The sequence below is a fragment of the Conger conger genome, chromosome 6 (assembly GCF_963514075.1).
Source record: "Conger conger chromosome 6, fConCon1.1, whole genome shotgun sequence".
Lineage (NCBI taxonomy): Eukaryota > Metazoa > Chordata > Actinopteri > Anguilliformes > Congridae > Conger > Conger conger.
Genome location: NC_083765.1, coordinates 3,709,766 through 3,737,358, shown reverse-complemented (window position 1 = coordinate 3,737,358; position 27,593 = coordinate 3,709,766). Strand labels below are relative to the sequence as shown.

The 27,593-nt window shown below is 47.2% G+C and overlaps 1 protein-coding gene across 2 annotated transcripts; it reads left to right on the top strand.

Annotated features, from left to right (window-relative positions):
* The first annotated feature begins 126 nt into the window (after positions 1-126).
* LOC133130145 (tripartite motif-containing protein 16-like) lies at positions 127-10,157 on the top strand. 2 transcript variants are annotated; one of them, XM_061244450.1, is made up of 6 exons: positions 127-991; positions 1,466-1,561; positions 3,898-4,131; positions 4,281-4,470; positions 8,307-8,348; positions 9,550-10,157. In XM_061244450.1, the coding sequence occupies exons 1-6, from the start codon at positions 176-178 to the stop codon at positions 10,074-10,076; spliced, it is 1,905 nt and encodes a 634-aa protein (XP_061100434.1). In that variant the 5' UTR covers positions 127-175; the 3' UTR covers positions 10,077-10,157. The 2 variants fall into 2 exon arrangements, with proteins under 2 accessions (XP_061100434.1, XP_061100433.1); XM_061244449.1 differs by having other exon boundaries at positions 128-991; positions 4,281-4,440; positions 8,298-8,348.
* Positions 10,158-27,593: the final 17,436 nt, after the last annotated feature.

The following is a 27,593-nucleotide window of genomic DNA, read 5'->3' as shown; positions in this document are numbered from 1 at the left end:
CGTACAGTTGATTTAGATTAAGCAGGAGACAATCCTCTCCTGGGGCAATGCAGGGTTAAGGGCCTTGTTCAAGGGCCCAAGGGCTGTGTGAATCTTATTGTGGCTACACCGGGGTTCAAACCACACAGTCCTTCAGTAAATCTTCCCTTTGACCCTTAAGACTAAATAGTTCCTCATGAATCTGCCCTCTCTGCTCAGCCTGCTCTGCTCAGCCTGGCCTCAGTCCAACACCACTCCTCCTAGAGCTATTTGCACAAACAGGAAGTCTCTGCTGCTCACTCTGCTACGCAGTTTCAGAGAAACGAAACATTACTCAATCTCTTTCACAGAAACAAAACTCAGCTCAGTGTCTGTCAGAAAGCCACAGAAAAACTCTGTCTCTGTCAGTGTGAGCAGTGAAATGGCTGAGGCCAATATCTCGGTGGATCAGGACCAGTTCAGCTGTTCAATCTGTCTGGATATACTGAAGGATCCGGTGGCTATTCCCTGTGGACACAGTTACTGTATGGGCTGTATTAAGGGCTGCTGGGATCAGGATGATCATATTGGTGTCTACAGCTGTCCCCAGTGCAGACAGACCTTCACTCCAAGGCCTGTTCTGGGCAGAAACACCATCCTGGCTGAAATGGTGGAGAAACTGAAGAAGACAGGACTCCAAGCTGCTCCTCCTGCTCACTGTTACGCTGGACCTGGAGACGTGGCGTGTGATTTCTGCACTGGGAGAAAGCACAAAGCCATCAAGTCCTGTCTGGTGTGTCTGGCATCTTACTGTGAAATTCACCTCCAGCCTCACTATGAATCTCCTGCCTTTAAAAAGCACAAACTGGTCAAAGCCACTGGAAACCTGCAGGAGAAGATCTGTTCTCATCACGACAAACTGTTGGAAGTGTTCTGTCGTACTGATCAGCAGTGTATCTGTATGCTGTGTGTGATGGATGAACACAGTGGCCATAAAACAGTCTCAGCTGCAGCAGAAAGGACAGAGAAACAGGTAAGAACTGAAACTCAAAATAATATAAATGCTTTTTTACAGTGACGATAGACATTTCCTTTGCTTATCACTACAATATGTAGGCTTTTACCTGTGTAGTTTGCTAAGATTAATACATTTTGAAAAGGTATGGAACAACACAGTGATTTCTACAGTGCACAGTCCACAGTGATAAAGATCAGGAAGTGAGCCAAAGTCATCTCTCTGTGACAGCTCTGTTCACACCCCTCACCCCCCTATTCTCTCCCTGAATTGGAATCTACACGCTAGAGCCGCTAGTTCACACACACACACACACACACACACACACACACACACACACACACACACAGAGACACACACACAGCTTTACCTATAAGACCAGCACAATTCTACACACTGACCTGCTGTATGCCATATATTTTGTCTTATTTTCATATGGAAGATTAAAATGTAGTTGAAAAGTTCTTCATTGTATTGTCATTTGTGACACAGAAGCAGCTGGGGGTGACACGGGGTAAGTTCCAGCAGGGAATCCAGGAGAGAGAGAAGGAGCTGCAGGATCTGAGACAGGCTGTGCAGTCGCTCAAGGTGAGTACTGACCAGTGTGGCTGGTCAATAGGAGCACAGAGGGTGCCGCCCCACCCCAATCTGTCAGGGCAGACAAATATATACATTTATGTGTGTATATATATATATATATATATATATATATATATATATATATATATAGCACTTTATTAGGTATTTATAGGACATATTTTATAGACTTCTAATAAATAATATATATGTATATATATATACTCACCAATCACTTTATTAGGTATTTATAAGACATGACTTTGACTGCTGTGGCCTATCCACTTTAAGTTATGATGCGTTGTGTGTTCAGAGATGCTCTTCTGCATACTACTGTTGTAATGTGTGGTTATTTGCGTTACTGTCACCTTCCTATCAGCTTTGACCAGTCTGGCCATTCTCCTCTGACCTCTGTCATTAACACTGCGTTTCTGACTGCAGAACTGCTGCTCACTGGATTTTTCATTCTTTTTTGCACCATTCTTTGCAAACTCTAGAGAAGAGTGCGCGTGAAAATCCCAAGATATCAGCGGTTTCTAAGATACTCAAACCACCCTGTCTGCCAACAACAATCATTCCACGGTCAAAGTCACTCAGATAAAAATGTTTCTCCATTCTGATGGTTGATGTGACTGAAGCTCCAGACCCATATCTACATGATTGTCTGCATTGCACTGCTGCCACACAATATATATATTATATTCTTTTTAAAAAATATATTTAGAATATTCAAAATATCTAACATTGGCTTTTCCGTCTGCTAAGTCACTGATTTACCAGACATAAAGTTGTGTACATACATAAATACATAATATATAATGTCCGTTTTCTTCCTTTTTTCTGTCATTTGTGTCAGTCTTGGTTGGACACGCCTCGGCAGCTAGTTAGGATGGGCCCCGGTGAAACATTTTTTATGGACAAACACACACACACACACGTACACACACAGGTACACACAGCACCATTAGACAGATATTTTACAGACTATAGTTTAGATTTTATTTGGCTCATGAGTAACTTTGGTTATTGGAGCAAAGGCCACATTGTTTGCGATACTTTAGAACATTTGTATTAATCAAGTCAGAAACATGGACCAACGTGGATGGTCATAGAATCAAGTCAAGAAGTCAATAAATCAACTATCGATAGTTGGGATGTTTACATAACTGAAGCTTAGGCCTGTGCTACTCGTGAATTAATGTATAAAAATCAGTATTGCAGGTACTTATTCTTATTATGGACCTACCTCCTCCTCCAGCTGATTAAACTAAACGGGCCTAGCTGTGTGAGTTTTACGTATTGTGTTACTGAGGGATTTGTGAGGGAAATGCGACATTGGATCAGGCGGTAAGAGCAGTCGGCTGGCAGTCAATCGTTTGCCAGTTCAATCCCGCCCTAGGTGTGTTGAGGTGCCCCTGCCCAGCCAATCGCCGTTGGTGTGTGAGTGTGTGTATTAATGGGTGAATGAGAAGCATCATTTGTACAGCACTTTTGATAAAGGTGCTATATAAATGCAAACCATTTACCATTTACCAGATGCTGCTGCAGGGGGGCTGTTATGTGGGTAGGTCATTTTGTGTCTGGAGAGGTTGCAGGGGGGAAGTTTTAGGTAACAGGCTACTTCAGGGGCCGGGTTGTAAACAGAAGCTCGTGGGTTAAGAGCTAGCGCTTTGTTTTCAGTTCTTTATATGGCTGTTACCTGCTGCTGCTTCCCACAATGTCTTGTCTTGATAACTACTGTTATTTTGTTAATAAAACGTATTTTTAGAAACAAAACAGTCGTTGGGAAAGTTAGGCTGTAAACCAAGAAGCCTTATCATCGCGGTGTAAGAATTTATCGTGGCGATTAAGGCTCAGCTACACACATCACGTACACACATCGTTTTATATAGGTTTTAAATCATGTTACGATCAACAAAAAAGATTTCATATAGATTTGCCTGCATAACGGAGTGCAAAACTGTGCTTCAGGTGCTGTTCAGGTGCATCGCCTTCCGATCACAAGGAAGTTATATGTCGTAGTTATATATCGTCTTCTCTAAAAATATTGCTTCACTTCATGTGAAGTGTTTTAGGTCCCCAGTATGCAACCATATTCAGAAGCCACCATTGGTACTGAGCAGAGGAGAAGACAACAGCTGGCTGATGGAAGAGCCATTTCAGGGCTCAGTCAGGGCTCTCCTCCAGTCAGCCAGCGAGGAGCCCAGTGTTGGGCCACTTTCCAGCCCTGTGGGGCTCAATGCCACTGAGCCACACTGTGGGGAACAGGCTGTCTGGGGTCCCAGTAAGAGCTGAGTGAAAGGCCTAGTTAAGATGTACAACCCTCCTCCTTCTGTTTCTCCTAACAGCGCTCTGCACAGACAGCAGTGGAGGACAGTGAGAGGATCTTTACTGAGCTGATCCGCTCCATTGAGAGAAGGCGCTCTGAGGTGAAAGAGCTGATCAGAGATCAGGAGAAGGCTGAAGTGAGTCGGGCTGAAGGACTCCTGGAGCGACTGGAGCAGGAGATTGCTGAGCTGAGGAGGAGAGAGGCTGAGCTGGAGCAGCTTTCACACACAGAGGATCACATCCATTTCCTCCAGGTAACATCACTGGCTCTCTGACAGTCTGCACTGTGTACTGTGTACACTGTACATACATGGTGAGGTGTGTTCCTCTTTTACAAAGATCTGCTCCTGGTGTCTGCACAGGAATCTGTGTTCACTGTCTGTCTCTTTCTGTCTGTCTGCAGAGCTGTCAGTCCCTCTGTGCCCCTCCTGGACCTGGAGACCCTCCCAGCATCACTGTCAGTCCAAACGTCTCTTTTGAGGCTGTGAGGAAATCTGTCTCAGAACTGAAAGAGCGACTGGAGGATGTTTTCAAGGCGGAGTTGGTCAAAGTTTCTGGAAGAGGTTGGTGGACAAAAACCTGCTGCAGAATGTGTGTTTAGTCACTGCAGACAACACACTGATGAGGTGATCTGCCTAAGATTCACTCTTACAACATGAAAGGAACTTACACACCTTATATATTATTAACCATTGTGCGGTGTTTGGGTCTGTGGGACCTGTTTTCAATGTTTATTAAAAGAAAAATTAAACATTTAAATATATTTTTTCGACCTGAGACACATTGGCCTGGCCTCATTTAAAAGAACACAATTTAATTTAGTGCACACTGCACCCCCCTTCACATTTATATTACAGACACTCACTGATCACTTTATTGGGTAGGCCTGTACACCAGCTTGTTCATTCAAATATTTAATCAACCAATCATGTGGCAGCAACTAAATGCATGAATGCATGCAGACATGGTCAAGAGGTTTAGTTGTTGTTCAGACCAAAATCAGAATGGGGAAGAAATGTGATCTAAGTGGCTTTGACCGTGGAATGATTGTTGATGCCAGACAGGGGGGTATCAGTATCTCAGAAAATGCTGTTCTCCTGGTATTTCAAGCAGAATCTAGAGTTTGCAGAGAATTGTGTGAAAAACAGAAAACATCCAGTGAGCAGCAGTTGTGTGGGCAGAAACACCATGTAAATGAAGGAGGTCAGAGGAGAAGGGCCAGACTGGTCAAAGCGGACAGGAAGGTCCCAGTGACACAAATAACCACACATTACAACAGTGGTATGCAGAAGAGCTTCTCTGAGCTCACAGCACGTCAAACACGGATAGGCTACTGCAGCAGCAGCATATTGTTTAGAGCGACAGTGGCTCAGGAGATAAGAGGCACTGGCCACGGCGTGGAAGGCAGCGATGCTCAGCACTACACCAGCAACACTGCACGTCAGGATCATGTCTCTGGATTGAGAGTGTGACGGTGAGTTTGAAGAAGAGGATGAGACCGACCCTCAGCCAGCCCCAGGACCAGTGCATCTGCAGCCAGCACATCAGTCTCTCCGTGAATAAAACATCACATGCCAGAACTTTTTCACTTTGCACAAGCTGGGGCAGGAGCTCCCCAAGAGGAAGCCGATGATGGCAGGAACACCATGAAGAAACCAGCCAGAGCTCCCACCTCAACTGTTGACCACACTCAACATCTACGTTTGTGTTCATGGCCGACACGTCCCTGGTGTCCTCCCTGACAAAGAAAGGCCAAAAGGTGCTACTCAGGAGTATGCTGCATAGGGATGGAGGATCTGTGGCCGTCAGGGATAGTGAGTGAGAGAGAGAGAGGTGTTAGTAAAACTGCTGAAGTGTTCCCTCATTTTAGACTGCAGCCGGGAGCAAGAAGAAGTGCTGCAATGTCTGTGGACCCAAGAAAGGCAGAAGAACACCGTACACTTGTGTCAAGTGCAGGAAATACATGTGCAGCACTGAGTGAAACTCTGTCCCTCATGTGGTGTGTAGACCACTGTGAATATGTGTTGGGGCTCCTTCATCATTTCCATAAAATACTGTGTAAAATTAGTTTTTCCAATTTGTTCAGTTCAAAGCAATAAACATCAATGTTGATGAAAACCTTATTTAATTTATGTATGTACAAGATTAACATGATTTATTCCTCCCATGTCTTGATTATAATTGATTTTCAAAAATCACATTATATCACAAAAAGCAAAAAGCACTTTTATTAATAAATATGGTCTGGCAGAGGTGAATGGTAATTATTACCCATATAACCTGTCTGTATTGCTTGTAATTGCGACATCTGCTGTATTTATTTCAGTCTCTCAGTAGATTATTTCTCTGTTGTAACAATGCTTCTAGGCAATACATTTAATACATAGGAAAGCCTGTTCATTTCCCTTTTAAATGGTGCCCCATTTGTAAGGAATATGCATTTGTGGGATGAGCAGCACAGCTGAGTATGTGGGTAGCGCTCATGTTAAATTAGCCAAATCCTCTCTGCCAATGCCAAACAGCTTATTCTGCTGTTGCTATTGACTCTTGTTTGGTGTTGTTTGGTGGATTGGATGATTGAAGTCTGTCAGTAACAAGGAAGAAACAAGACATATTGGCAATTTTACAATTGATTAATTTAACAAACAGTCAGGAGCCTCAGTAGCATGTGGAGGAATCATACACAGCCACAACAGCCTGGCACCTCCTCATGCTGGTCACCAGCCTGGTCCCACACTGTTGTGGGATGGCATTCCACTCCTCAACCAGGATTTGTCACAAGTCAGCCAGCGTGGTTGTGTTGGTCACTCTAGCACCAACTTCCGTAGGCAGAATCTGGACTCATGGCTGAACGTAGCGTTCCTCCACATGTTCAGGTTCCAGTGCAGGTGTTGCCGAGACCAGTGCAAACGGGCCTGACGGTGAAGGGCAGTCATGGCAGGCCTCCTGGCAGCCCTATGAGCCGGAGATTGGCTGCGTACAGTCTGTTCCGGATTTTCTGGGCCGAAAGCCGTGTGCCATATGGTCCTGCAAACCTTGACTGCAAATCTGTAGAAGACAGCCTACGGTTCCTAAGTGCTGAAAGGGTGAGGAACCGGTCTTCTTGGGACGCCCACTTCACGGTCTGTCTCTGACATCGCCTGTTTCATAAGATTTGGCACATTTTTCATGAGCGCAACCCACATACTCAGCTGTGCTGCTCATCCCACAAATGCATGTTCCTTACAAATGGGGCACCATTTAAAAGGGAAATGAACAGGCTTTCCAACGATATAAAATGTGTTGCCAAGAAGCATTATTACAACAGAGAAATAATCTACCATACACAAATCTCCGAACTTTTTGTTCAGTGTTTATTATTAATGAGAGGGGTGAGTGACATTTCAGTCTGTCTCACAGGTTATATATTATTAATGAGAGGGGTGAGTAACATTTCAGTCTGTCTCACAGTTATATATTATTAATGAGAGGGGTGAGTGGCATTTCAGTCTGTCTCACAGGTTATATATTATTAATGAGAGGGGTGAGTGACATTTCAGTCTGTCTCACAGGTTATATATTATTAATGAGAGGGGTGAGTGACATTTCAGTCTGTCTCACAGGTTATATATTCCTTGGTCCTGGAACGAGCTTCAGGCCAAGCTCAAACTTGATTCTCTTATTTCATTAAACGATCTTAATTTTAGAGTAATGCATGTTCCCATGTTAAGCTGCTACTGCTTTAAGTTGCACGGATATGTTTAATTCACTGTTTCCCTGTGTTATGTTCTGTCATATTGTATGTATTGTAATGCACTTTGTTCTGTATATACCTACATAATTATGTATATTATTGTAATGGATCCGTGATTGTGATTCTGTGATCTTATGCTGCTGTTTGACCCTGTCTTGGCTCGGTCTCATTTGTAAAAGAGGTTTTAATCTCAAAGTGACTTCCTAGTCACATAAAGGTTTATGTATTACAGTGTAGAGGGACATTTCAAGTGCTCACAAGCTCCAGATGATCCAGAATATCACAGAGGTGTTCAGTGTGACTGGGGATGAAATCTATAAACGTACCCAGTATGTAAGGGGCAGTTCTTCTGGCTAGAGCATAACCCTAAATGTGTTCAATGAGAGCTTTGTTTAATCTTGAGAGAATAAAATACAGAATGACCAGTATGTCTTTGTTTACTAGGATGCAAGACACTGCATAGAGATGAGAGGAGAGAACACAAGTCAAATTCCTCAGGAGTTTTATGATGAAACCATCCTGTCTCCTCTCTCTGCTCTGTTTTACTGTAACATTTGAGACCCATTCTGATACTGTATTCTGGGTGACATCAGTTGTCATTTACTTGCAGATTGAAACAAGCATTCAATTTCTCCAGGATCTTAGAAAAAGGTTGATCTTTTTCTCTTGTGATCTCTCTCTCCACAGTGGAAGAAGTCTCTGTTCTAGAGCCCCAGACCAGACAGGACTTCTTACAATGTGAGTCTGTAATTAAGCCTTAAATAAATGAATGAAGATTCAGAGGGAGGGAGAGGGAGGGGAGAGAGGGGGGGAGGGGGAGGGAGGAAAGAGAGAGGGGGAGGGGAGAGGGGGAGGGAGGGGAGAGGGGGAGGGAGGGGAGAGGTGGAGAGAGGGAGCGGAGCGAGGGGAGAGGGAGAGAGAGAGGGAGGGGAGAGGGGGAGGGGAGGGAGGGGAGTGAGGGGGAGGAGGGAGGGAGAGGAGAGGGGGAGGGAGGGGAGAGGAGAGGGGGAGGGAGGGGAGAGGTGGAGAGAGGGAGCGGAGCGAGGGGAGAGGGAGAGGGGGAGGGAGGAGAGAGAGAGGGGAGGGAGGGGAGTGAGAGGGGGAGGGAGGGAGGGGAGAGGGGGAGGGAGGGAGGGGAGAGGGGGAGGAGGGAGGGAGAGGAGAGGGGGAGGAGGGAGGGAGAGGAGAGGGGGAGGGAGGGGAGAGGAGAGGGGGAGGGGGGGAGGGAGGGAGAGAGAGGGAGAGGGGGGAGTGGAGAGGGAGGGGAGTGGAGAGGTGGAGGGGGAGGGAGGGAGGGGAGGGGAGAGGGGGGAGGGAGGGAGGGAGGGGAGAGTGGGGGAGGGAGGGAGGGGAGAGAGGGGGGGGAGGGAGGGAGGGAGGGGAGAGGTGGAGAGAGGGGAGAGGGAGGGAGGGGAGGGAGGGGAGAGGGGGAGAGGGAGGGGGGGAGAGAGGGGAGAGAGGGGGAGGGAGGGAGGGAGGGGAGAGTGGGGGAGGGAGGGAGGGAGGGAGGGGAGAGTGGGGGAGGGAGGGAGGGGAGAGAAGGGGGGAGGGAGGGGAGAGAGAGGGAGGGGAGAGGAGAGGTGGAGAGAGGGGGGGAGAGGAGAGGTGGAGGGAGGGAGGGGAGAGAGGGGGGAGGGAGGGGAGAGAGAGGGGAGAGGGAGTGGAGAGGTGGAGGTGGAGGGGGATGGAGGAAGGGGAGAGGTGGAGGGGGAGGGAGGGGAGAGGGGGAGGGGAGAGGTTAAAAATCTAATACAAGGGTAAAAATAAGTGAAAAGTAACTTTCAGAAGACACAAGTAAGTTTAAAAAGCTTTAAACATCTTAAAAATGAGAACAATAAAGAAAATATGAGATTTAAACACATAAAATATGAAAGATGTGTAAAATATGTATGATGTGTAAAATATGTGAGTGGAGCTCTCCTCTCTTCTCCTCCATCAGATGGCTGTCAGCTCACACTGGACCCCAACACAGTGCACAGAAAGCTCCGTCTGTCTGAGGGGAACAGAGAGGTGACCTATGTGAGAGAGATCCAGTCATATCCTGATCATCCAGAGAGATTTGAGCACTGGCCCCAAGTGCTGTGCAGAGAGGGTGTGTCTGGACGCTGTTACTGGGAGGCTGAGTGGAGTGGGGATTGGGTTTATATAGCAGTGTCATATAAAGAGATCAGGAGGAAAGGGGGGGGTAATGACTGTGTAATGGGAGGTAATAACAAGTCCTGGAGTTTGCGCTGCACTCCCTCCAGTTACTATTTCTGGCACAATAATAAGGACACTAAAATCCCTGTTCCCTCCTCCTCCAGAATAGGAGTGTACCTGGATCACAGGGCAGGAACTCTGTCCTTCTACAGCGTCTCTGACACAATGACCCTCCTGCACAGAGTCCAGACCACATTCACTCAGCCCCTCTATCCTGGGTTTAGGGTTTGGTGTGGATCCTCTGTAAAACTGTGTGATCTGGGATGAGGCAGAGAGTGAAGGGAAGATCAGCTGTAATTAAAGAGAGGGAAAAATACTGAATATGAAATAATATAATTATATTAAAATAGGTAGTAAAATAGGTGAACAAAAAATTATATATTAATAATATATTATATGAATATTAATTAAAATTCTGAGAGAGAGAGAGAGAGAGAGAGAGAGAGAGAGAGAGAGAGAATAGGTAGTAAAATAGGTGAACAAAATTATAATTTATAAGTAGCTTCATCATACATACATCTCAATAGTCCAGAACAAAAAATGATTCCTTTTTCAAAAAGAGGAATAAAATTAAGCGGCCAAAAAATTAGGAACACCTGAAAGAAAGAAAAATAACAAAAAAGTGGAATTCACGTGACCGCGTTCGTCCGTCGTTATCAGTGGCAGGCCGTCCAATCCGCTCCTTTCCCTGGGAAGTCCCCCTTCTCCGCCTTGTGGCCCGTCTCTCGTTAGGGATCCTCACACGCACTGGCTCCGGGTCTCTCCTCCTCTGTCATGAGCCCCGCTCTGTTCTCCTGCGCGGCTTTTTGTGGGGCGTCTCTCTCTTTCTCCAACTCGGCCCAGCCGCGCCTGTCCAATCAGAAATGATGAGGAGTGAGTGTTGGCGTTCCCCACGCGCCTCTCCCCGGTGGTGCTGACTCTCCCCCCGGCTCTCTCCAAGGTGCCACTCTGTTAAATACCATATTGGGAAATATACGTTGTTCATTACTTTCCCAGCTCTTGGCGCTGGCGCACGGGTCGTTCCGCTCCAGCGATCCCCGATCGGGCCACACCATGGTAACCAGGTCTGATGGGTTCTTTGTTCTGTAAATCGTGTGGAAAAGGTTTGGCTGATGCCAATGAAGCCATTTGAATTTGAGAGAGGGAGAGGGAGAGAGACAGAGAGGGAGAGATGGGGAGGGAGAGAGAAGGAGATAGAGAGAGAAAGAGGCAGGGGGATAGAGAAGAGAAAGATATATACATACATATATGGGGAAAGGTTGTTGTTTACTATGTGTGTTTGGCTGCGGGGGTTGTTTATTATGGGTGTTTGGGGGCGTTATTGTTGTTTACTATGTGTGTGTTATGCTAAGGGGGGTTGTTGTTTACTATGTGTGTGTTATGCTGGGGGGGTTGTTGTTTTGACTGTAATGTTGTTATTGTCAATGCTTTAATACACAATTCACTTGTCAGGCAAATAAAGCACATTTGAATCTTGAGAAAGAGGGAGGGGAGGGGAAATTAAAAGAATAAAAGAAAAACTTTTCTACAATTAATAACTACATTCTGAATATTTATTAAAATTCTGAGGGAGAGACAGAGACAGTGGGAGGGAAAGAGGGAGAGGAGGAGAGGGAGAGGGAGAGGGAGGGGAGGGAGAGAGGGAGGGAGGGGAGGGAGGTAGGGGAGGGAGAGAGGGGGAGGGAGAGAGGGAGGGAGGGGAGGGAGGTAGGGGAGGGAGAGAGAGGGAGGGAGGGGAGGGAGGTAGGGGAGGGAGAGAGGGAGGGAGGGGAGGGAGGTAGGGGAGGGAAAGAGAGGGAGGGAGGGAGGGGAGGGAGAGAGGGGGGAGAGGGAGGGAGAGAGAGAGGGGAGAGGGAAGGAAGGGAGAAGGAGGGAGAGGAGGGGAAAGGGGGAGGGAGAAGGGGAGTGAGGAGAGAGAGGGAGGGGGGGAGAGAGGGGGGGAGGGAGGGGAGGGGAGAGAGAGGGGGGAGGGAGGGGGGGAGGGGAGGGGAGAGAGAGGGAGGGAGGGAGGGGAGAGAGGGAGGGAGGGAGGGAGGGGAGAGAGAGAGGGAGGGAGGGAGGGAGGGGAGAGAGGGAGGGAGGGAGGGGAGGGAGAGAGGGGGGAAGGAGGGAGGGAGAGAGAGAGGGAAGGAAGGGAGAAGGGGAGGGAGAGGGGAAAGGGGGAGGGAGGGAGAGAGAGGGAGGGGAGAGAGAGAGAGGGAGGGAGGGAGGGAGGGAGGGGAGGGATAGAGAGGGAGGGGAGGGAGAGGGGTAGGGAAAGAGGGGGAGAGGGAGGGGTGATGGGGGAGAGGAGAGTGAGGGGGGAGAGAGAGGGGGAGAGGGAGGGGAGAGAGAGGGGGAGGGGGCAGTTAAAAGAAAAAAGAGGGCAGTAAACTCCTATATCTGGCTCAGAATAGATTCTATTTTACAATCTAAACCAGTCTTCCTCTGTGCTTTATAAATACCACCAAGAGATCCACCCCATTACAAAGAGGACTGTTTCTCTGATTTACAGAGAGAAACTGTTCATTTTCACTCACTGGGATATGTGCTGATATGTGGAGATTTAAATGCCAGAACAGGAAAAGAGGTTGATTTTATTAACTCCAATGGAAACACACACATATTTAGTTACACTCCTCTTAACCCGTCACCAAACACAACAGCCAGACAAAACAATGACAGTGTGGTCAACAAGAGTGGGAAACAGGTTCTGCAGCTCTGTAAAAGTCCAGGTCTGTTTATAGTGAATGGCCGGACCAGGGGAGACTCCCTGGGAAGGTTTACATATTGTTCACATTTAGGACAAAGTGTGGTGGATTATGTCATCACTGACCTAGACCCCAGCTTCATCAGGGCATTCCTGGTTAAACCACAGCTCCCTATATCTGATCATTGTCAGACTGTACTGTACCTGGACAGCACAGAGAAGCTGCTGAGCAGTTCACCTGCAGAGAAGATCTGTCCCCTAAAGCCCCCATAGAAATGGAGTGAAGCCAATATTCACACATTAAAACTAAATTGGGAAAACCCAAAAATCAAAACATTACTTAACTTACACATGTACCTTTGAAGATGTGAACCTGGCTAGCAGAGATTTTAATGAGATGCTCAATACTTTGGCCTCGTTGGCAGATATTCCTCCTGTAAACATGAGAATGAATCTAAAGAACACAAAGGCAGGTGTGGTTTGATCAGGAATGCAGAGCATCAAGAAATTGTTTGCGTACTCTTTCAAACAAAAAACACAGATCCATGCTACCAAGAGCTTTGCACTAATTATTACAATGCGCTAAAAGTATATGAACAGCTCTTGCATCGTAAAAAAGGAAAACATATTGAAGCCAAAATAGGTCAAATTGAAGACGCTATGGATACAGACACATTTTGGGATCTATACAAAAAGTTTGATGATCATAAGCCAGGACCAGCTATTCAAAATGGCACAATTTGGAAAAATGACTTTGAAAATCTCTATAAGGAAATCAAAATGGCAGACCTGACTCCACCAGATCAGGACCAAATGAAAATGACATGATTTGGAAAAAACAATACAATCTAATCAAAATCATCTGTATTAACAGAACTGAAATAGAGGCATCGGAGGAAAAACATATGATCCGGTAAAATCAATATATTTCAACAATAAATCAGCAGTTAAGATAAACAACAAAAGAACAAATGACTTTCACCAGGGGAGAGGGCTCCTCCAGGGCTGCAGTCTCAGTCCTGCGCTGTTCTACATCTATATTAATGAGCTAGCCACCATGATTCAGCAGTCTTCAGCCCCAGCCTCACCCTTTGAGATACAGAGGTTAAGTGTTTACTTTGCGCTGATGACTTGGTCATAATGTCATCAGCAGCTCAAGAACTGCAACAAAGCATTGACATTGTTCAACAATATTGTGAAAGATGGGCCCGAAAAGTTAAGTTGATGATCTTCCAAAAGAAAGCCAGACAGCAGGGGAACCAATACAAGTTCACCTACGAGGGTGAAGTGTTGAAACAGTACCAGTCACAATTACCTGGGCTTGGAGATCAGGTCCTCAGGTAGCTTTAACCTGCTGACAGAATCACTCAGCCAGAAAGCCAGAAGAGCATTTCACTCAATCAAATCGAAATTTGGCAAAACATATATCCCAATTAAAATTTGTCTTAAAATGCACCACTCCATATTAACTCCAATAGTATTATATGGAAGTGAGGTGTGGGGACCCATATTAGATCCCAGCTTTAAAAAGTCGGACAAAGGACCAATTTAAACATTCCAGCTGGAATTTGCCAAACAAACACTAGATGTCTACAGGAACACTTCCAACTATGCTTGTAGAGCAGAACTTGGTCTCTACCCACTGCATATTCAGATGCAGATAAGACCTGTACAATTCTGGTTACATTTGACTCAGTCTGATCACAATTCAGTCCAGTACAAAGCCCTTTTAAATAATCATTTTCTTTCTGATCAGCTCACTAGCATTAATCAGAGCCATGATGCAAAAATACCACAAATCAAACTGATCGACCACCACCTAAAATCAAACTACACAAAACATTGGAGAACCCAAATTGAATCACAAAGCGACACTGAATGCAAAAAGCAAGTAAACAGAGACATCAAATTGGCAAACTACCTTCAACTCCCTACATTAAGAGAAAGGAAAACACTGACTAAATACAGTGTGGATCATAAATTAGAAATTGAGAAAGGGAGACACAATAAATCTTGGAAGTCAGAGACACATTTTCTGCTGTCCTGTCCAAAATATCAGACAATTAGAATATTTCCCCAAATTAAAAAAAAGAATCCCTAATTTTTGCTTGATCCCTCAAGAACAAAAACTATGATTTGTTCTTGGAGAGCATGAACAATCCTTGCCAGTAGTGGCAAAGTTTGTGTTAGAATGCCACAATCTCAGAGAGAAAAAGCAGGAATAAATGTATACTGTATATTACTTTGTATGTTACTAATTAATTGTTATATATAACTGTCATTATACTCTTTGGATTCAATTATTGTATATTATTATATTCTCACTTTGTATATATTCACATATTATTATTTATTTACTGATTATTTGTCAATGTTTATTTTATTTATTGTATTGCTTTGGCAACATTGGTCTTTTTTCCTTTCATGCCAATAAAGCAAATTTGAATTGGAATTTGAATTTGAGAGAGAGAGATTTGCAACACATGGCTAAACCGGCAGGTAAATTGACTATTGCCAGAAAGCATGAGCCAGTACATAACCTCTCCAAAAGTCCTATGAATAAATATAACGGCAGTATTAAGAATCTGGCAACCTCTAATCTTCACAAGGGGGCTGAAAATGGAGAAAAGGAAAAGAACAATTGTAATGATCAGCAGCCCTGCTACAGTGTCCACAGAAGCGCTCCCAAACCCACTCTCCCTCTACTGAAAAGGCCAGGCCTCTTGTAGCCCTCATAACCTGCTATTTGGCCACAGCAAGACTACAGTGGCCATCCCTGTATGAAGGGGCGGTGCTGCCACCTGGTGGACAGCACCCTACTTTCCCTTCTGTCACCAGAGCCCCAAACTCACTTTCCCAACCAGAAACCTTCTGGAGTTAGGATGTAGGATCAAGAACAGCACTTGCTAATCAAAACACATTCACTCCATACAATCTTCTGTACGTTTATTCACCATGAACCACATATGATTTTCTCTCAAATACTTTTTTTTCAAGATTTCATCAAAGCTTGTCATTTGTTCCAGATCATTACACCAGCTCTTTCACAGTTACATGTGATGGAGTATGTAGGTAATGAACAATCAGACGGACTTTAAGTGGTGGAATCAGTGAATGAAAGGTAGAAACACAGTAGCCAGGAGGAGCAGCTAGTGAAAACCACCCAAAAATGCAGGAGGAGGGGGGAGTTTAGACAGCGGGCTCCCTGATGCGATCTTGACCTGCCCTGAGTGCAGCTCTTGTGTGCGCAGGAGACTGGCCGTTCTGGCCGGAGGTTTCCCAGCAACAGTGCTGAAACTGCGCTGTAGGGTGCACACTCACCCACTGTATTGTAGATGTACACGTGAGTCTACGCGTGTTATCTGTATCTGTTTAAACTCCACAATGGGCCTCACGCTTTCAGGACATGTCACAACTTTCAAATGATGATGCCAAGTTTTGTTCAGCGCCTCATCTCTAAAACGGAATCGATGTCAGTCTATTTCATTCATCATATCGCTGATGAATATGATGTTACCTGCTCCTAAAGCATTACACGAAAGCCACAGTGCCCTCTTCATTTAGGTCAATGTCCCTAATCCACTCAACTCTGAAAAATCAGTGGAATCCGGTCATGGGAAAACACAGACCCCCTGGTAAATAGACTTTTGCCACAAAGGATGAGCCAGTACATAACTTGCCTCTCCAAAGGGCTTATGTATACATTTCAATGCAGTCTCAATAAACAGAATGGATTCTATGCCAGTGATAAACGAAGGGCATTCCAGTCAGGTAGGTGCTGGGTGCTGTCACTTAGGCAAGAAGCATATCCAAAATCGTCACCCGGGGCCTCTCTGTGCGGAGTTTGCATGTTCTCCCCGTGTCTGCGTGGGTTTCCTCCGGGTTCTCCGGTTTCCTCCCACAGTCCAAAGACATGCAGGTCAGGCTGATTGGAGAGTCTAAATTGGCTGTAGTATGAGAGTGTGAGTGAATGGTGTGTGTGCCCTGCGATGGACTGGCGACCTGTCCAGGGTGTATTCCTGCCTTTCGCCCAATGTATGCTGGGATAGGCTCCAGCCCCCCTGCAACCCTGTTCAGGATAAGCAGGTTAAGATAATGGATGGATGGATGGATGGATGGCATTAACTGTGTAATTTGTGCAAAGCATTAATATGTGCCCACTTCTACTAATGTGCAGAGAGGAGCTGTCTACCAGTGGAGTTGTCCACTGAACTGTAGCAACGCGAGCAAATACGTGTCGTAGGGCATGAATACCAGTGAGATAAGAGAATCAGAAACATTGGTTTCATATATGATCACGAGCTTGTGTCAGGAGCGGGAAAAGCACCAGCTGACTCCCGCCCCCTCCACAGTCCGATTATTCTCTTTGCAGAACCCACCCACCACAAGGAGCTCAGGACAAAGCAGGTAAAGGGCAAAACATTTCATTTCATTTATTATTAAAAACACAGAGCACGCCACAACCTCGCACCAACCCCGCCCTGCATACTTCCCCCAAGTCCCCCCTACCAGCCCCCCCCCTTTCCCCACAGAGCCCTACGCAGGCAGGAGCACACACAGCACAACACCCAAAGCCACTACGGGTTACCCCTCACACAGCACAACACCCAAAGCCACTACAGGTTACCCCTCACACAGCACAACACCCAAAGCCACTACGGGTTACCCCTCACACAGCACAACACCCAAAGTCACTACGGGTTACCCCTCACACAGCACAACAGCCAAAGTCACTACGGGTTACCCCTCACACAGCACAACACCCAAAGCCACTACGGGTTACCCCTGACACAGCACAACACCCAAAGCCACTACGGGTTACCCCTCACACAGCACAACACCCAAAGCCACTACGGGTTACCCCTCACACAGCACAACACCCAAAGCCACTACGGGTTACCCCTCACACAGCACAACACCCAAAGCCACTACGGGTTACCCCTCACACAGCACAACACCCAAAGCCACTACGGGTTACCCCTCACACAGCACAACACCCAAAGCCACTACGGGTTACCCCTCACACGTGCACACGCCCCAAAGGGTAAAATCACACGAGTCCCACTCAGGCCACCCCTGCACCACAGCCCCGCCCTCTACCCTCTCACTGGGGGAATCACCAAACTCAGGCGGGGTCTCACCCGCACTCCCAACTCGCACTCCCGCACACACACAACACACACAGATAGTGAGCCCACACCTCCAGACTGGGTCTCACTACAAATAAAGAAAGTAAACCCAACAAAAGAACACTTCCCCTCCCAGGCGCGCTGCCTCCCCCTGTCCTTCGGTCGGTGGCTCCTGGCCCGCGGCCCAGACTGTTCTGCTGGCCGCTGCACGGAAGTTGGGTTCCGGGAGAAGAGCCCCGGCTGTGCCTAGCCGCTGGGGAGCGAGTCGGCGCCGGCCCCGGTGCTGGATGTGGCTTTATTGTTCAGTAGAGCGGGAGACGGAGAGTTCGTCCGCCCTCATCAGGGCCTGCCGTCTCCCCTCACAATGTTGTCCCAGTGGAACAGCGCAGCGTCCTTCAGACCGGCCCGGTCCTGCACGGCGCCGCTCCTCCCCCGACTCCCGCGACGTTCTGCGGCTCTGTCCCGGCGCAGCTCGCTCCAAACGTCTCTCCGTGCAGCGCTGCTCCTGTCCGGGTTCACAGCCACGCCAGCCACCGCAACCTCGGAGGACCGCTGCCCAAACCCAAGAGGAGGAGAACAAAGGAACATTAACCAAAAGCACTCATACCAAACGACAAAATGACCAAACTGTCTAAAAAACCAACGTCAACATTCACCCCCGTCTCTCTCGCGTCCGCCCCTTAAACACCGTCTCATCAGTGTCACATGAAACAGCTGGGCTACGCCCCTTAAACACCGTCTCATCAGTGTTACATGAAACAGCTGGGCTACGCCCCTTAAACACCGTCTCATCAGTGTCACATGAAACAGCTGGGCTACGCCCCTTAAACACTGTCTCATCAGTGTCACATGAAACAGCTGGGCTACGCCCCTTAAACACCGTCTCATCAGTGTTACATGGAACAGCTGGGCTACGCCCCTTAAACACCGTCTCATCAGTGTCACATGAAACAGCTGGGCTACGCCCCCAACCCTTAAACACCGTCTCATCAGTGTCACATGGAACAGCTGGGCTACGCCCCCAACCCTTAAACACCGTCTCATCAGTGTTACATGGAACAGCTGGGCTACGCCCCTTAAACACCGTCTCATCAGTGTCACATGAAACAGCTGGGCTACGCCCCTTAAACACCGTCTCATCAGTGTCACATGAAACAGCTGGGCTACGCCCCTTAAACACCGTCTCATCAGTGTTACATGGAACAGCTGGGCTACGCCCCCAACACGTCACACAGGCATGGATCCGTGTGCACACCGAGCCCCAACACGTCACACAGGCATGGATCCGTGTGCACACCGAGCCCCAACACGTCACACAGGCATGGATCCGTGTGCACACCGAGCCCCAACACGTCACACAGGCATGGATCCGTGTGCACACCGAGCCCCAACACGTCACACAGGCATGGATCCGTGTGCACACCGAGCCCCAACACGTCACACAGGCATGGATCCGTGTGCACACCGAGCCCCAACACGTCACACAGGCATGGATCCGTGTGCACACCGAGCCCCAACACGTCACACAGGCATGGATCCGTGTGCACACCGAGCCCCAACACGTCACACAGGCATGGATCCGTGTGCACACCGAGCCCCAACACGTCACACAGGCATGGATCCGTGTGCACACCGAGCCCCAACACGTCACACAGGCATGGATCCGTGTGCACACCGAGCCCCAACACGTCACACAGGCATGGATCCGTGTGCACACCGAGCCCCAAATCCAGCACAGCTGTCAGGTTCCTGACACTTGCAGAGAAACAGGAGCTCACCGAACCACGAAGGAGGGGGCCACACTGGACTGACCCCAGAGCTTAGAATTGTTTCTCTTGGTGCATGTGCTGGCTGCTGACTGGAGGGAGACAGGGACTGCCCCACTCTCCCCAGCAACAGAATGTGTATATAAGCCGTAACGAAGTATAAGGCATTGTTCTCCACTTTGGAAGCGCTGGCCCCGATATGCATATTGTATAAAGCTGTTGAACTCTCACTTGTGCAGAGCTGTTATTGTGCTGCAGATTTGTATCCAACAGTACACCGAGTTGCATTCCTAAATAATGTGGAAAAAAACATGGTACACCTGGTTGCATTCCTAAATAACACAGAAAACAACATGGTACACCTGGTTGCATTGCTAAATAACACAGAAAACAACATGGTACACCTGGTTGCATTGCTAAATAACACAGAAAACAACATGGTACACCTGGTTGCTCTGCTAAATAACACAGAAAACAACATGGTACACCTGGTTGCATTCCTAAATAACACAGAAAACAACATGGTACACCTGGCTGCATTGCTAAATAACACAGAAAACAACATGGTACACCTGGCTGCATTCCTAAATAACACAGAAAACAACAAGCAGCAACAGGAAGAAGGGGAGCCAGGGTGGCCAGAGCAGTCGCGATGTTGTCATTTGGGAGAACGTCAGTTTCCATCCTGCTGCTCTGATTCCTGCCTGGCTCAATGACCAGGCAAGATATCTTGGTGTTATTTCTGCCCAAGTGACTAAGGTGCTTCACTGAGACCCAGAAGGTTGGTGGTTCCAGCCCCAGTGTGACCACAATAAGATCTGTGCAGCTGTGTGTCTGTCTGTGCCGTGGATCTTTCTGCCTCCAAACTCCCTTCAAACAAAATCTGGTACAAAGAAAATGTGAGGGGATCATTGCTGTACCCATTTTACACAAAACTGCCATTTTAGACATTCCAACAACATTCCCCTGAGCAGGATAATATTATCCTGTCTTAGTTTTGGATTGGAGTTTCAGTTATTCATACAATGTCCAACAGGGGGAAGCATTTAGCCACTTAAAAAAAAAAAAAAAAAAACTAACAAAACGTGTCAGCTTGCAGACCTGATATACACAGGCCCGGCGACACTCCCCGCCCCCTTAGTGAAGATTAATTAACTTTGTTATAAATAAACATTTCTAATTCAAAACATTAATTGCCCAACTCAATCCAACTCAGTACTTAGATCCAAAGTAACAGTTTAGCCTACATTTGCAAATCAATTTCATTGGTTGTTGGGGTGATGGGAGCTAGCTCCAAAAAGTGTTACATTTTGTGTGGAGTTGAGTTAACGTTCGCGCAGTCTCATACTCTGTCATTATGACCTAGCACTAGTCTAGCTGTACGGTTTTAAAATCGATATCCGAAAATGGATTACAAAGGGAGTTTCAGTTTCAAGAGGATCTACATCAGAGGACCCTGGACCAAGCAAAGCAACAACTGACACCAGCACACCAACAGCTGTGGGAGAGCGACGCTGTCACTCACTCCTGGGAGCCCTGCTATTGAGAGAGCTGTTGCTAACAGTGCTAATGTGAGGCTTCAGCCTGGCGACCTTGGCCAAGAGAGTCCCGCTCAGCCAACCCTAAAGCAATATCCGAAGAGACAACTGAACAAAAATGACTGTTTCCGACCATTTGGAGGCACTTGGTACAGGGACAGGGATTGGTTGGAATATTCAGTGGAAGCAGGCGCTGCATTTTGTTTTCCTTGTAGAAAATTTGGCAACGATTCAGCTTTCACAATTGTGGGCTATACGAACTGGAAACACGCTACAGACAAGGCTAAGGGGTTTGGCAGACATGCTAAGAGCAAAGAGCACCTATTGTGTGTGGCTGTGTGGAAAGAGAGAGAGTTGCAATCTTCGACAGGCGGCAAAATTTCCACTCTGGTCAATTCTGAACAGCTCTCACGAAACCGTGTGTATGTGGCTGGGATTGTGGACGCAATGACATTCCTTGTATTAAATTAATTGCCATTGAGGGGTTCAATTGATGCCATAGACAGCCGGAATGAAACGGGGTGTGGGCTTTTCCTGACGCTTTTTGGTTATACCTTGAAACAGAATAAACAATTGGCTCGGGTTTACAGTAGCATCCCTAGAAATGCTACGTACACATCTCATGACATACAAAACGAAGTCACTGAACTGAGGGCTACGATGGTAACGGAGGAAATAGTCAGGGATGTCGGGGAGTCTTGGTACACCATCAAGGTTGATGGAACAAAGGACCCCACGGGTCACGAGAACGTCTCCGTTGTGATCCGTTATGTTGACAGTGAATTCCAAGTGAGAGAGCGCCTCCTGGCGATGTTAAGCACTGACAGGGGTGAGGCTCTGTCACTCGCTGAATTGGTCCTGGAAGAGCTGACAAATGTCGGCCTTGACACAGGCAAAATACTAAGTCCGTGTTATGATGGGGCCAGCGTGATGTCGGGGAAGGATGGGGGCATGCAGAGGATCATTCAGAATAAATTACAAAGATAGATCCCCTACATTCACTGTTTTAATCACCTACTGGATATACCTGTTAAACTCCATTATCAAAACATGCATGTACAATGCAGAAGTACAGCTAACAAATAACTTGAATATCACATCTCATTCTGACATGCATGTATGCATACACAACTCAGACACACATACAGGCACACATGCATACACACAAACGCACTCACACACATACACACACACACACATACACTATACAGGCACACAAGCATACACACACACACACACGCATACAGGCACACATACATACACACACACACGCACACTCACACACACACCCATACAGGCACACATGCATACACACACACACACACGCATGCTGTTACGACCTAAGGCTCGATTTGGCCGTAAAATAAAATGGACAGCAACAACAAGGTGAAGGAATTTACAGATATTTATTAATGACCTTCTTTTATGAAGACTTATGCAAGCCTTTTAAACAAGTGTCCAAGCACACAACCAAATACAGGCCTTTTGGACAAGTGTAAAAGCCAACAACCAAACACAGGCCTACTTAACAAGTGTCCGAGCCAACAACCAAACATAAACCACAATGCCAGCGCGAGGAAGGAGCATTCGCCGTGCAGCCATGAGCTAACGTGAGCTCCCTCCAGAATGGTGAAGCTGTGCTTTTAAACCCCCAGCTTCCAGGTGCGTCCAATCCAACAATCAGCGCTGGCTCAGTTCTCCTTAGCTCCGCCCACCTTTCCGTTCCTGCAATCAGAACACGAGCAAAGAGAAAAACCCAGAGCGGATCGCCAACCTGGGTCGTAACACCTCCCCCACAAAGACGGAGCCTCCGTGGTCCGTCAAAACCATTTATCAAATTTATATATACAAAATTTACAAAAACTAATAACAAAAATACTTCTTTTCATTCCCGCTTACTTAACCCACGCCTCCTTTGTTTCAAAGTTTCTCCAACCGCCAGCTCCAACTCCATCCTTGCAGTTGCGCACCCAACAAGGCGGAGACAAACAGACAAGAGAGAGAGACAATGGAGAACAGGGACACGAGCCAAGGAACAAATCGAGAACGGACTGTTCACGGAATGCTGAATCCACTGAAGGACATGAAGGGAAAATGTTCATTTACATTAAACAGGCGCTCGACTGAACGCGCCCGCTAGGACATTTGCAGTGCCTTTGATATGTCGTATCTCCAAGTTATGAGCTTGGAGGAGCAGAGACCAGCGCATCAGCTGCTGATTCGGGTTTTGCATAGTCCGTAAAAAGACTAGAGGGTTGTGGTCAGTATATACAACAATTGGACCAGACACCGAACCCACATACACCCCAAAGTGCTGTAAGGCCCAAATCAAAGCCAGGGCTTCCTGTTCTATAACAGAATATTTTTTGTTGACAATTATTGAACTTCCGGGAAAAGAAGCACACCGGATGTTCAATGTTCTGGTCATCCTGTTGCAGTAGGACGGCACCAGCACCAATACCGCTGGCATCCACCTGCAGCACAAAGGGTTTGTCAAACCACAGAGTGATCAGGACCGGTTCACAGCACAACAGGGTTTTTACCGTTTGGAATGCTTCATCACACAGGACATCCCACACAAACGGAGTATTTTTGCGCAGCAAGTTGGTTAGGGGAGCCACCACCGTGGAAAAATTCCTGCAAAGGGAGCGGTAATACCCCACAATCCCCAAGAACCTCATAAGTCCTCTTTTATTTTGAGGCGCTGGGAATTTTTCAATCGCTTCAATTTTGGCCTTTATGGGTTTTACTTGACCTTGTCCAACCACTTTACCCAAATACGCTACCGTAGCCTTAGCAAACTCACACTTTGCTGAGTTTACTGTAAGTGAGGCACGAGCGAGACGATGAAACAATTTTTCAGTACGTTGCACATGTTGTTCCCAGGAGTCACTATACACCACTCCGTCATCCATATACGCTGCACATCCCTCCAAGCCCGCCAGAACCCTATTCATAAGCCTTTGGAATGTTGAGGGAGTATTTTTCAAACCAAACGGCATGACTGAGTATGCGTACAGACCATCAGGTGTCACAAAAGCAGCGATCTCCTGCGCTCGCGGGGTAAGAGGAACCCAAAACCCTTTTAAAAGGTCTAGTTGTCACAAAGACTGCTGACCCAACTTGGTCCACACAGTCCTCCATGCGTGGTAACAGGAAGTTGTCAGATTTAGTTACTGCGTTTACCTTTCTAAAATCAGTACAAAACCGAAACGACCCCTCAGACTTGCTAACCAATATACAGGGTGATGACCAGTCGGAGATAGCAGGTTTGGCAATACCGTTTTTCACCATATATTCGATTTCCGAATCCGAATATCCGAATATTTTTTCTTTGGAAGCGGGACCCGATAAAAACGTTGCTTGATTGGTTTTTCCGCCACCACTTCAATGTCATGAGTAAGTACATTGGTACGCGTAGGAGCATCGGGAAACAAACAGGTATACGAGCCAATCAACTGGACTAGATCGTCACGCTGCTCCTTAGTTAAATAGTCAAATTTACTTTTTAAAGTTCTCAAGTAGGCGGAGTTTTCCAACCTGCCCCGTAATAGACCTTCTCCCGGTATTTGGAAGTCCTCCACAGCTATGGGCTCCCTCACAGGAGATAATGGAGATGTCACAACACTGCAGACTGCAGAGACAGGAACAACTGTGGACTCAGACTTGGCACAGACAGGAATATCGGGAGGGTACAGCAGGTTCAGGAATTCGGGAACAGTACGGTTTTAAAAGATTTATATGGCACAACTGAACTTTCTTTCGGCGATCCGGGGTACGGATAAGATAATTGACCTCAGAAAGTTGTTTGTCGAGGACATATGGACCCATAAATTTGGCTTGCAGCGGGCTATGGTCCAGCGGCAACAAAGCCAAAACTTGATCCCCTAGTTTAAAGCTTCGGTGTTTAGTTTTGCGGTTAAACAATTTTTTCATTTTCGACTGTGCCTTTTCAAGCGCCCGCTGTGCGGCAGCACAAGCCCGATACAATCGGACCCGGAAACCATCCACATAATCAATCACATTTTCCGGAGGTTCCGTTCCTGGCCACTTCCGTTCCTGGCCACCGGACCCCGAACTTCATGTCCAAACACCAGTTCGTTTGGTGAAAAACCGGTGCTTTCCTGAGCCACTTCACGAATGGCCAACAATAGCCACGGGAGACCCTCCTCCCAGTCACGACCCAACTCAACGCAATAAGAGCGTAAAAGAGATTTCAGAGTTTGATGAAACCTTTCTAACACTCCCTGACTCTGTGGACGGTAGGCGCTAGAAACGCCGTGACGCACTTTGAGTTGCTTCATGACAGTCGCGAACTGCCGTGACATGGAATTCGAACCTTGGTCCGACTGAATGACTTTGGGGATGCCAAACACAGACATAAAAGCAGTTAACTCTTTTAATATAGATCTGGTGGTAATGGAACGCAAGGGATAAGCTTCCGGATAACGCGTGGATCGGCACATAACCGTCAACAAATAACAACGCCCGCTGGACGAGTGTGGCAAAGGACCAACACAATCCACAACCACGTACTCAAATGGTTTTGAAACGGCCGGTATGGGGTAGAGTGGGGCTACGGGAATAGTCTGATTAGGTTTACCAGCGATTTGACAGGTGTGACACGTTTTCATATATTCCGCTACTTCCCTTTTTATTTTTGGCCAAAAAGAGTTTCGGAGTAGACGGTCGCAGGTTTTCCTAACCCCAGAGTGGCCAGCTGTGCCATCGTGAGAGAGCTGTAACAATGCCTCCCTATATACGGAAGGAACCACCACCTGGGTGACTTGTTTTTCATACCCCAACTGAGGCACCCACCTCCTACACAACACACCGTCCCGCAGGAAATAACCTGATTGGGTCTCACACTTACCCTTTGTAACTGCCTGATCACGCAGGCTTTGGAGGGAATCATCAGCCAACTGTTCTTTTATTAAAGTTTCTTTTGAAACACCGAACAGAGCAATGTCGTTTTTTCCCCCTTCGGGAACATTACCAGGGACATTTTCTCGTTTTACAACAAAGTCAGCACAATCAACTGACGTATTTTCCTTACCAACATTCCCCGTTTCCTGCACCACTGCCTCCTTTGTTTCCTCAACACCTTCGGCGTTAAACCTGGGTGAAGCATTATCCAGGTCGGCGAGAAACGTGTCACAAAGCGAGGCACCTTTGTCTCCACTGTGATCACATTTGGCTTTGTCTTTATTAGACCGAGTCATTGACCTGGTAAAAACACACGAGGAAAATACTTCGGGGAACTGGCGACCAAGCTCGTCCTCCTCCCCACAGGCGACAGGATTCTCCACCACCAGGAGGGGCACCGATACCTGATCACCCGCCAAATCATTTCCCAAAATAAGGGAAACACCGTCTACTGGGAATTCGTCACAGACCCCCAGGACAACATCCCCAGACACCAACCCTGAGGAAAGGGAAACATAATGCAGAGGCACGGTTGAATGGCCAGTAACACTCCGAATAACCACACTGTGTCCAGTGTACGAATCGGGAGTGAACGGTAAAACATTAGATAAAACCAGGGACTGCGAAGCCCCAGTGTCACGCAATATTTTTACACCCCGCTTGGGCCCTATTCCCAGAGACACAAACCCCTCCGAAACAAACGGAGAATAATCGGCGCTTTTACTACACCTCGGATTAACTGATGTTTTGTCTGCAGTATCCAACTTGGGCACACGGAAAGGACGAGGAAAACGATTGGTAGAGACCAGACCTACTGGTTTTGACGCGAAGCCCGACCTATAAGCCTTGGGGCTTTGGGGACCAGGGCACTCATTCCGCCAGTGCCCCCGGTTATGACACACGTGACATATTCTAGTGGGAACAAACTTTCCATCAGTCCCGTAACATCTTTGGCTTTGTACACTGACTGTTCTTGGTTGCCAGATTGACCAGGGAACGGTTTAGAAGGGCGAGAGCCATCACGCTGAGAATGACCTCGTCTGTAGTTCCCCCTCCATCCTTACGGATCAGCATGAACTCGTCAGCTAACGTAGCAGCTTCGGAAGCGGTTTGGGCTTTCCGCTCCGTTACGCACGTGGCGACCGAGTCAGACACAGAACTTCTAAACTGCTCGAGGGAAATTAAATCCCAGAGTTTGGCGTACGTATCTGCACCAGCCGCTGCACACCACCGGGTGAGCTGTAGTAGCATCTCCCGAACAAACTCAACATGCGATTGCTTTTCCCGGCGTTTCCAGGTCCGAAACCTTTGTTGATACGCTTCGGGAACAAGCTCATAGGCTTTCAACACTGCTTCCTTTATTGTACTAAAAGAACAAGCTTGTTCAAGAGTCAATGCCGCATACGCTTCCTGTGCTTTCCCGACCAGCACCGACTGCAACATAATAACCTGTTCCTCCTCAGGCCAGTTCTGCGAGTCCGCAATTCGCTCAAACAACACGAAGAACGTGTCAGGATCTTTTTATGAGAATTTTGGGATTAGCCGCAAATTATGCCCCAATGAGTTAATGCCCGGCACTCGGGAAACCTCAGCATCCGACAACACTGAAGAATCCAGCTTACCGTCCGCAACCATGCTCAAACGTTGTTCCCGGTACGATTCTTCACTTTTAAATTTCTCTTCGGCTAACGCTAGTGCTTTTTCTTTGATAGCCTCATTTGATTTGATTGTGGCGA